Source organism: Osmia bicornis, chromosome 5 (assembly GCF_907164935.1).
Source record: "Osmia bicornis bicornis chromosome 5, iOsmBic2.1, whole genome shotgun sequence".
NCBI classification, from domain to species: Eukaryota; Metazoa; Arthropoda; class Insecta; order Hymenoptera; family Megachilidae; genus Osmia; species Osmia bicornis.
In genome coordinates, this window is record NC_060220.1 from 1099306 (window position 1) to 1110749 (window position 11444).

At 40.3% G+C, this 11444-nt stretch overlaps 2 protein-coding genes across 5 annotated transcripts in view; one reads left to right on the forward strand and one right to left on the reverse strand.

Annotated features, from left to right (window-relative positions):
- The window catches only part of LOC114882755 (growth hormone secretagogue receptor type 1), a 56298-nt gene that overhangs the window by 7674 nt on the left and 37180 nt on the right, over positions 1 to 11444 (forward strand). For all 4 annotated transcript variants that reach the window (XM_029199750.2, XM_029199751.2, XM_029199749.2 and 1 more), the window contains one exon: positions 513 to 614. The gene's annotated coding sequence lies outside the window, so the exon portion shown is untranslated. The remainder of the gene's footprint in view (positions 1 to 512; positions 615 to 11444) is intronic.
- Positions 2 to 7587, reverse strand: LOC114882753 (tyrocidine synthase 3). Its single transcript, XM_029199742.2, has 12 exons — positions 6830 to 7587; positions 5143 to 5275; positions 4662 to 4937; positions 3742 to 3897; positions 3440 to 3666; positions 3298 to 3360; positions 2899 to 3112; positions 2643 to 2810; positions 2018 to 2410; positions 1579 to 1942; positions 1022 to 1472; positions 2 to 659 (listed from the first exon to the last, which is right to left on the reverse strand). The coding sequence occupies exons 2-12, from the start codon at positions 5273 to 5275 to the stop codon at positions 519 to 521; spliced, it is 2586 nt and encodes an 861-aa protein (XP_029055575.2). The 5' UTR covers positions 6830 to 7587; the 3' UTR covers positions 2 to 518.

Genomic DNA, 11444 nt, shown 5'->3' on the forward strand with positions numbered 1-11444 from the left:
ATTAAATTGCTTAACAGTATGTTTATTACATTCGTATTACAATCGACTAACAACGCAATGGCGTTATCAGAACGCCTTTTTCAAAGTATTCCAATTACCATTCTGTCAACAATTTTGGATAGGGGGAGTCGACAAATTTAAACATTCTTAACTACAATAACCGGATAACATAGTTGTTTATCACATACGTACTATTTTTATATACAAAAATATTTACAATATCTCGCATTTCATGCGGCTATTACATTCCTTCGTCACGCGTCAGTGCGTTAACATAACAAAATGGTGCACAAAGATAAGCTAACGATAATAAGGACTGTATTCAAATACGAAACAATCGTAGAGTAATCGTCTCGTACGAGCACCAAACGAAATAATTTATACGATTATAATAAATTAATACTCGACTTCCTATGGTACTTAAATATACATCAATTTTATTATCGCCACGGACAGCGACAAATAGCGCCCTCTCACCATGCAGATTACTAACGTTTCCGTTTTATTTTCAGGTAGCATTAAACGATCATTTTTAACGAGCAAATTGCCAGTTGATTGTCCGGTGCTTCTCCAAAGGGCTTCGTACCATCTGGGGCGCAGTATTTGTTCACTTGGTAAGTAAGCATCGTATCGTATCCAAACACATCTGTTCCGAGTTGCTGTAACGCAAACAAAGTAGATTATTTGTTAAAAAAAAGTAAGAATTTATAAAATATGATTGTTGCTACGTATGTAAAATAATTCAGCAGCTCGGGATTGATAGAAATACAAAATATGACATTAGCGGGTAATTATTAACCACACGATTATGGCGGGAAACTGGAAGGGAATTCAAAAGCTGTATAAGGATCGCGTTCTCCCTGAATCCAGTTTCCATGTTTCCTCCGCAGAGAGGGCGCGCACAGGCAGTTTAGTACCTTTACAACGACCTTGTTAAAAGACATTCTGTAGTACAAAATGGCCTTTCATTTAAATTGCAAATTAATTAACGATCGCGTTTATACTGTAAATACGGGTTTACCTGTGTAAGAGGGCTGGTGTTGGTGGTAAAGATACCAGCGTACTCTTTCCTTTTAGCCAATTTCAAGCAGTATTCCTCCATCGCTTTCATCATGATCACGTTCTCGGCGGGATTTAAATCACTGCTGGTCGTCATCATGAAATTATGGATAATCTGACCCTTTCCCTTAGGCAGTTTTCGTTCTCTGATCGGCGCTTCCAGATGTTCGAGAAACTCGAAGACGATCGTCAATTTCGAATCGAGTATCAATTCAGGCTCGTCCCATAGATCGAAATTCAAACCCACTGCAATTGTTCTGCCGTCTCGAGCCGATTTCACTGCGAAACTCAAATTCTTCTCGACGAGAGGTTCCCAGAGGATCTCCATCATTATTCGATAGTCGTCCTTTGCTATCCCTGGCATCAGCCACTGTTCCAAATCCGCTTTGCTGTAGAAACTCTCCGTGATAATTCTGCAAAATGAATTTATTATTGTCTCTATTGAAGTACTCATTTTGGTCGGATTATAATCCAGCTCCGTTCGAATTAGTTTTCTTTCCAAAGAAAGATTATACGTACTCTATCGCATCCTTTTTATGAGAATCGTTGAGCATTTCAAAGGTATACTCGTCTTCGTTGATATTATTCTCTGGAGAAACGTCGTCCGCGCTGATTCTCATTCGGCTGAGTACCTCGGCCAGATCCTTCGCCGTGATGAATTCCGTAATACCTATCTCGTATCCCTGATCCCTCAGCTTTGTCACCGTGTAAATCGAGTTCAACGAGTTGCCGCCTAGCTCGTAGAAATTTGCATCGAGCGTTACGTTAGAACGACCTCCTCCTCCTCCGATTACAGAGGCCACTGTTGGAAACAGGACTCTCGCTTTCGCCAGATCCTCGTCGGGTACACCGGTGTAATCGCAATTCACGAATTCCTCGTTCTCTGGCCATTCAAACGATTAAACGATTAATTTCATCGGACGTGTTAATCGATCAAACGTCGACGATAATACCGTACCATTATTAAGGTTGCTGGACTCGTAGTGCTTCAGCAAGGCTTGACGATCGGTCTTGCCGTTTGTTAAAAGAGGTATACCCTCCACCACGATTACGCGCGGCAGCATGTAAGGCGGCAAGGTAGCTTGAAGGATTCCTTCGATTTTCTTCCCGCAACTGCACGAACCGGGAGCAATGGTTACGAAAGCGAGCAACGTTTGAGACAGTTCTCCAGGTTTGTAACAGAGAACGACCACATTGTCGATTCCCGGAACTTTCGACACCGCTTTCTCAACTTCCGTCAGGTCTACGCGGTGCCCTCGGATCTTGATCTGCGAATCCATTCGCCCTTCGTATATAACCATCCCTTTAGATATCCTCGCGTAGTCACCGGTACAATACACCCTTGAGTACTCTGTTCAAAGGAAAGAAACGATAAAATACTTCGAAGCGTAGGAGGATATGCGATGTAAAGAGGTGCTCGCGTAATGATATGTTTAAGGAAAAAACAAGGAAAAATCCTGATGTTACACAATGCTCAATTATTTATAAGCTATTGACGTGTTTCGTTCTTTTTTCTATTTCGATCAGAAATAAATTATTCTTCTGGAGGATAAATAAATTTTCATCGTGATTTATCGATTTACCTGGATCGATAGCGTGAGGATTGTCTTGGAACTTGTGAGAATCGTTGTCCCGAATGTATCCAGCTGCGAGGTTTCTTCCAGCCACTATTAATTCCCCGACTTCCCCTTGCGGTACCAGCCGCATTTCTTTGTTCACGATGTAGATGATACAATTGTCCAGTGGTTTCCCTGAAAAATCATTTTCCGCTCCGTTATCAGACTTCTGTTATCGCTAAAGTTTCCAGGAAAAAGTAGAGTATCATGAAGTTTCTTTTACCAATCGGTACTTTCTCCACCGACTGCAGCTGACTTTGGTCGTTTATGAGATGGTAGGTAACATCCCCCATGATTTCCGTGCTCCCGTAGAAATTCGCCAGAATCTTGTTGTCGTCGTGGGCGAACCTGGTGAAAAATTCATCGGCCAGTGCGACTGGTAACGTTTCGCCGGAACATATCCAAAGTCTTAGCGAGCGTAGTATGTTCTCCTTGTCCTAAATGCAACATGAAATTTCATAGATTTTCATGGTGTACGATCTATTAATTAAGCTCATTCGACGCTGAGGGAGAGTTAAACACGGTTAATTAGTACTAATTAGTCGTTTCTCAAGATGTTTGCGATGTAAGCTTGACGCGAGATTCAACTTAGCAGAACTAACAAGAATTCGAAAATTCTTACCCGTAGACTCAGGTACATCAGCATCGAGTACAATAAAGATGGTACCAGGACCAATCGTTGAATCTGAGATCGGGAAATAAATCATTTTTATTAGATTATAAATTCATAAATTTATTATTTGTCGAGATTTACGATACATCACCTTGTGTTTCTCCAATACTTGTACAAATTTTTCCGGGTCCCTCGTGACGTGCTTCGAAACAACCACCAAGCTACGACCCTGTAACAAGGATCCCCAAATTTCGGACACACTGTCGACGAATGTCAAAGACGTCTTGAAGACGCAATATTGCTCGTCGGATTTGTAAGGTAGTTCTCTCCATTGCCATCGTAAACGATTCAGTACGGTCGCGTGTGGCAAAAGCACTCCTATAGAATGGAACGATGATAAATTTCGAAGTCGCGATTAAATTAGTCTTCCCCGAGAAAAAAAAAATCGTTTACCTTTCGGAGTGCCGGTGCTTCCGGAAGTGTAGAGAACGATGGCGGTTCGCTCAGGGTCTTCCTCGATCTCTAGATCCTCCTGCCCTTCGTGTCGAGATTGTTCCAATAGTTGTTCGTAAGTAACTGTCTTCGTTCCTTCGAAGATCGACGGATCCGCTGGAAAATCGATACGAAAGGATAGTGAGGACAAACGTCTAGCTTCCTGTCTTGATGATTCATTTCCTTCTAATCGATACCAGAATTTCAATACGTCCCTCGACTAATGATATCGGCACCAGTAGCGTTTTATTTACGAGATTGTCAATGAAAAGTCGACCTTAAAATCGTGCAGTGAACTGTACAGTGGCAAGGTACTTCCGTTTTGTCGAAGGAAAAATCGTTTCACCGTTTAGATAGAAACTTGAGAATGTGGTTATTATAAACGATTCTGTTTGCTGGAATTTTTGTCAAAATTTTCGAAGATTTCTAAGAGTCATGAACGAACGGATAAGAAAAAGAAGGATCTGCCTGTCTGATTTTTGCAGAGAATCCGAAATCCTCTCTTAAATCTGACTCATTATTGATTCTGACGAAACGTGAAAACAAGGAAAGTTTGCCTCTGGAAACGCGTAATTGACACTAGTTATTGACAAGAAAAACCGGTTCGTAATTATCGCTTGATGTAATGGAAAGAAAAACGACGAAGGCTCAATCGTACTTTGGTATTTTTATGGTGAATCGAAGGATTCGATTCGTAGAATTCCGGAAGATAGACTTTCCTTCTAAGGTATCTATCTGAGAATCGACGTTCTAATCTTAAACTGGTTTCGTGAAATCGTCGAGTGAAATGGAAATTGGAACAATATAAAGGCAGCGGAAAAAAAAAAAAATGAGAAAAAGACGAGAAGATCATTCAGTAGAGAAATTAGCATAATTTTTACCTTCTTCCTCGACGAGTACCACGAAAGGTTTAGCTTCCTGTAGAACGTGTTTCATCCTGGACATCGGGAAATCGACGTCGAGGGGTAGATAAGCCATTCCAGCTTTTATTATTGTCAGTAACATGGTGGGAAGACGATGAGAGGGTTTCATGCAAACAGCGACGAAAGACTGGGACGAGTTCTCTGGTTTTTCGCATTTTTGCAAAACTCGAGCCAACCGGTTGGTCAACAGGTTCAACTCTTCGTACGTGATCGTGTACACCTTTCCATCGTCGTCTGTTCGTAATGAAAACAAAGAAAAACGTTAATGGAAAGAACAGGGGCGGGCGGGAATTATTCGCCGGAGGGTATCAATCATGTGTAACGCACACACTCGATGCTAATTGATTTTTTTCATCATTTTTTCTTGCCCCGAGAATTCTTGGCGTTTGTTTTTTTTTTTCTTCTTTTGTATAAAAAAAAGTGCCATCAATGACAGTACCTTCGTAGTAGATAGCCGGCTGACTGGAATTATTCTCCACCGTCTGTTTGAATAATGTATGAAGCAAATCCTTCTCCTTGTTGCCGTTGGTCTGTCGGCCTTTTAACACCGACTGCTGCAGAATGGTTCCCATCTGTAGGTTGAAATTTTTCAATTTCATTCGCCGATGTATACGTACGTCTTTGATTAAGATTTAGTACGCGTTAATTGCTGCAGTAGAAATCGACACGGGTAGCAAGACTAGTCATTAAGGATACGGATCGTTAATTTTCAAACTCGGCGATTCTTAATTAGCTGCATGTAACAAAGTTTATAAAATCGAACGTATCGCGATTTATCGATCGAGATGGGATTTGAAATCCCAAATGTATAATACGTTGGTCGACGAGTCGCGCCAACGGCGAATAACTTTCAGATGTCTCTTCAATTAGCGGGCAAGATTGATTGCGATCTACTACGGTAGAAAACATGTTGCGGATATACGGTGGAGTTTGTTAATAAAAAATTGAAATCACAGCTAAGGGAATTCGTTGCGATACAGGCGCGAATGGAATTAGAGCGTTTGGATTGTATCCACTTTTTCTTCTCTCTTCTTTTTATTTCCTTATCCCGTCGAACGCGTTTTACGTTTGCTTTCACTTTTATTTTTCTTCTTTTCTTTTTCTTATTAATCATTTCCCCCCTGCCAGTTCTTAATACGTTAAAATACTTTTCTGTTAATTAGTCCGGCATCTTTAATTTGTTTTAATAAATTTTTCCACAAGGAAAAGTAAAGGAACAGGCTGCTCAATTTTGAAACAGGTGAATGCATTGTTTCAGAGGAATGCGTCACCTTGCTAAAACTTTCTCTGCGTTAAGTGTTACACGGGCCATTATGAAATTTAGTAATCGTCACCGGATGCCATTCGATTTCGTTCATTAACCTTTTTCACTCGAACACATTCGCCGTAGCACTCGACGAGACGTGCTTAATGGAGTTGAAATGTTTTTATAATAGATAAAAACCATCGATCCGCGATGGTTATTAGCTTCTTTTATTTACAAAATTCGAGGCGTCAATCGTTTATTGAGATCATCGATCGGTTCAATGTACTACGATGGAGAAAGGGTTAACCGCTTCACTGAAAGAGGAAAGTTCCACGATTGCGTCGATCGTGAGCCAATAAAAGTGTATCGATAATAATACTCGATGACGAAACGCTGGCTAAATGCATCGATCAATTTATATAATCATTGTTCCAGCAATGGAAATTGTAACGAAAGTTTCGAAAAGCACCTTTTCATGGAGATGTTTAACGATCGAATGAAGCAACAAACGATTACAGAAACATCGAGTGAATGTTAGTCGTTGATAGATAAGAGGGTCCGTTTCACGCTCGCTCCAATCAAACGACGAGCTGAAATGAAATTGAAAGGGGAAGAAAAGTGCTCGGTGAGCTGTCGTTTAAGCTTGTTTCGAGCAACTAAAAAATGGCAAATTACCGATACTTTATTCCTGGATAATTTTATCTACGCAATTGCTGAAGTTACATTAACAAATAATTATAAAAATGAAAAATACCGCGAGTACGTTTCTGCGCCAATTTAATGATTACAAAATAGGCGTGTTAATTGAAGTCTAACGATTGTCTTTAACCGACACTTTTACTCGGCGACAACGCAGACACAGCAGGTTTCGTTCACTCACCTGAAAAGCGGTTTCTCACGTATGTGGCCTTCTTCAGCACACGCCTGTTACCTTCGATTTCGCTTCCTGGCTGGTAGACTGAGATCCGATAGGTTCTAGAAAAATGGCACCGTTCCAAGGTACCGCTTTTAACAACTCCGTACACTATCCTCCAAACAAACTGAATTCAGCAACCAGCTCAACTTTCACTCCTTCTTGCGCACCTTTTCCAGCGGGCGCACTCTCCTTCGCGCTCGCTCTCTTCTCTTTTTCCTCTTTTTTCCTCAAAACTTGACCGTCCACGAATCACTCTAATCGAACCGTTCGATTCTCTTCGAGCAACTCGACGATTCCTCCGTTTCAAACTTCCCTCGGTCACTGATCCGATCCGAACTTTTAGCACGATTTCGAACGACACGCGACTTCCGTCATATCACACGTTTTTCCAAAATTATTCCTCCCGAATTTCAAACAATTTTTCTAACAAAATTTCGAGAATGATCCAAACTAAGATATAACACAGTAGTTAAACGCAATAGAATTTTGATAAGACGTGCTTTTTATCAAATTTTTCCTGATCCAAAGTAAGATCTAATACAGTGATCAAACACAACGGAGATTTGATAAGACGTACTTTTTATCGAATTTTTCAATTCGATGACCTTACATCGGTTTGGTCATCACCGGCCCGATTACTCGCTGAGAATGTCTCCTCCCGTTGACGTAGCATGTGCTTTTATATAGAACCGGTTACGAGGACCCTGAATTGTTCGTTGTCCCCCATCCTGCCACCACCATCTCTGCATCTTTTGTGCTGCCGTTGCTTGAATGCACCACACCGTCTGGTCCCTTCGACGCGACGTTGTCTATCGAACAGTTCCTACCTCCCTCCACCATTCACGCTCATTTTTTTTTTTTTTATTCATCTTATCTATTCGTATTATCACCAATAGCATATCTACAATTCATGCTTAATTAACAGTGGAACATTTAATTGCTCGTATCTTGAATAATGCTCACTGATGAGGAGATAGAGGGATGTTTTTCCGTCTTATGGAGGGTTGTTTTTCCTTCTTTTGTCAATAATTTCTTTCTTCAGTCATCCTTATCGATGTGTCACCTTTTTTATGAGAAGGTTCAAGGGTGATCGTTGAACTACATCCCTTTTTTCAGGTCTTCTATGGGGAGGGATGAATCTGGAATCTGGAGGGATGAGGTCTGGAATTTTGATTTATTTTGTAAACAAAGATTGCGGAGTAGAAAAATGTTGTTGATTTAATTTGAGGTAGAACAGGATACGCAAGGATCGGGAGAAGTGAAATTTAATGACTCGATCGGTGAAGGTTAACGTTGGGTCAGCGATTCTCAACTTAGAATATCGTTACGAATATCAGCTTGAAATTTCACATTATTTTCTTCAATTTCTCAACAATTTTTCTGGTATCATTGATCGAAAATTTCATGTAGGTAATTACGAAATTGACAAATCGATAGATTAGTTGATACATGCTTGGATAATGTTTTAATTACACGGCCTTACGTAATTTTATCGCGAACCTCAAGGAAACCAGTGGATCGTAAAATTATTTCACTTTGTAGTTTCACCGAGCTTGTAACAGACTGTAGAATTTTGTGACGAAGCCTCGAGATGATCACCGTACACCGTGGATATCGTTTTGCTACGGTAAATTACGGTTCTGGCGGATCCAAAGGGGATCCAAGGAGATTTATTTATTAAATATCGTTTGTTGCGTAATTTCAAGGCGAGGTGAAACGACGCACAACATTGTTAATGTTCTTTAATCATTACACGTGATTCATTGTTCATTACCCAACGATGCTACTTGTAATCACGGATTCGCTCGTGATTTATCGATACTTTCAAATTAATCCTATCTTTTTTATTCTCTTACAATTTTCACGAAGTATGCTTCACCTTCTAAGCGTAGCAACTTTGTCACCGAGTTTGGAATTTCAAATTAACAAGGCAGCTTGTCACAAAGTTGTTAACTCAGTTAACTTTTCTAGGGATCTCGTATGACTCAAAGTATCCAAAGTACTTTCGTTTGTTTAACTAATGAAACACTCAGTTGGAAGTTCCAGATCGAGACGGGAAACACCTCGTTATTATTTCTCCATACATGCAACTTTCATGACGTATCGCGTTTGTTCATTCCATTTTTTCCCCCTTCGAATTGTCAGAATTGTTTTTCGTCAGGCAAAACACCTTATTTCCTCTTATGTGAGCTATTTTGCAGTCAAAAAACGATCGCGAATCGAATATATGGATCGCAATACGAGGTTCGATGAAACGGCGAAAAAAAAGGGAAAACCGTGGAAACGACTTTGATTCGCGCAACCAGGTATCTATCTCAGGGACTTTGTTTATAAATTCAAGGTTGCCGCGTGTATGTGTGTACATACAGTGTATCGATCGAGCTTCAATTAGATCGATTCAGGATGAATAGCGTGGTCGCGGTGTGATTTACGCGTGCCGGTCTTATCGGAATACATAAAACCGATCGGTAAGGCGTTGCGCCTTAGCTAACGGTGGATAATTGGATAATCGTCGCGAGCGACGTGTGCGCGTTAACTCGAGATCTTCATCTACGCTAATTATTATTTTCCGCTTCTTTTTTTTTCTTCTTCCTTTACCGTTCCTTATCTCTCCAAATACTTACTTGCGTTCAAACTTTTATAATCGAAATATTTCTACATTCTATAATTGATTTATTGCGACAAATACGTCTGTATCGAGCATTTTCCATTTATAACGCATACAAAAAGACAACAAAATTACACGGCTCACGGCCGTTAAACCGTTACGCTTAACAAAGTTATACGTGGTGAAAGGTTTAACGGTAAACGAATAAATTTTCATAATTAATACATCAGTGATGGTGTAATAAGGCAATGGGTAAGTTAACACGATGAAAAAACGATCCAATTTCCTCGTCTTCTTTCGACGCGTTACTCGAAATGTTTCACCGACCAAGGCGAGGATTACACGGTAAGGATAATTAAAAATAACGACCTGAATAGTCATAGAGGCGTCAAGAGTGAAGGAATCGCAAAGTAACGGCTATCCGCGTAACGCGCAACAATTAGCCTACGCAACTCGATATGCAAATGCGATGAACGAGTAGATTCGCATCTTTGAATAGAACGTGTTTCATTTTTAGAAAACGAAGCTGGCAGAAATTCCAGGAAAAAAAGGATAACGTTTTCCTCGTGGCGTCGCGGGTGAATCGTGAACTGGGAATTCCACTAACGATTAGACTTATCGCAAAATGTTAAATTTTCTCGTTAAATTTCTATCTATAGAAATTTTCGAAATAACTCGTGGATGAATTAATTTATAAAAAAAAAAAAAACTACGTCAGCTAACGCGTAGTTTTATATTCAACTATGCAACTTTGTTATAATAGCCGATCAAGATACGATGCAAATAGATCGTAACGATACGTAGGAAATATTGTTGCGTGATCAACAATGAGATCAACAACGGGAAGGGGTAAAAAATTAATCAACGTTAGAAATTCTATGACGATGGATATAAGAGGCGTTCGGCACGATCTCGTTACATGTAATTAATAAGTAGATCAATTGATTGCATTAAGCGTTATTCACCGATTGGAATCCTTCAAACTCTGAACCCTTTCGCCGCGATGTAATCTATGATCTATGAAAGATCAATGAAATGAAATCAGAAATCCGTATCGATCGTTCCTCGTCTTTCTTCGAGTACGCTGGATCAGCAGCCAGGCAACGACCTCTGAAATCCTAGATGCATGTCGTGGGAAGATGACGTTAACGGAGAATACGTCCCATGAACGGAAGCAGGAAAGCAACGCGCGTATGCATCGGAATTCCCACTTTCTTCGAATGCGACTGACGCGCGAAATGCTCGGCTGGTGATAAGGAAAATGATCAGAATCTTAAAGGAAATATGTAATTGAAACGCGAGTCGCGAATCAAACTATCTTTTCCAAGGTGTTTAATAAAGGCATACACTCGATTTCATACGATTGAAATGTAGCAAGACTGCTCATTTTGCAATTCCCAACAAATAAGCGGAACAAATGATTGCACGTGTAAGAGATAGTGTAAACCAATAGCCAATAGAACATTTCCAAGTATTATATATCAAGTGTTTGGAAAGAATCGTTCAAGAAGAACGAATAGAAAATTCATTTTCTTGTTGTTGCAATATCAGCCGATGAGAAATATTCGGTGATTTTGATTGGCTTGAAAGGCAGTTAATTGCGCGTCAACCCTATTGTTTTGATTACAACAGGCGATCATCGTTGGACGAGTATTTTGCGTGTTACGCAACTTTGATTGAACGTCTGATTAGGTCAAGTGGTGAGAACAATAGTTGGTATCTGTCGGTCTCCTCTTCGTCGGGCATAACCCTATTTTACAATCTTAATTTATCACATCCGCGGCAACTTTAGCCCGACGGTGCAGGCTTCCGACGTGCCGGAAGTGTCACTTTGACGTCTCGTTTCGTGACCGATAAGCTCGCGAAATGAAAAAGAAACGCCAAGGTCGATCTCATCGTCCTCATTTTCTACTTTACACCTGGTATTTATCATTTTATTAGGGTTCCTTTTTCCCTCCGATCGAATAGCCA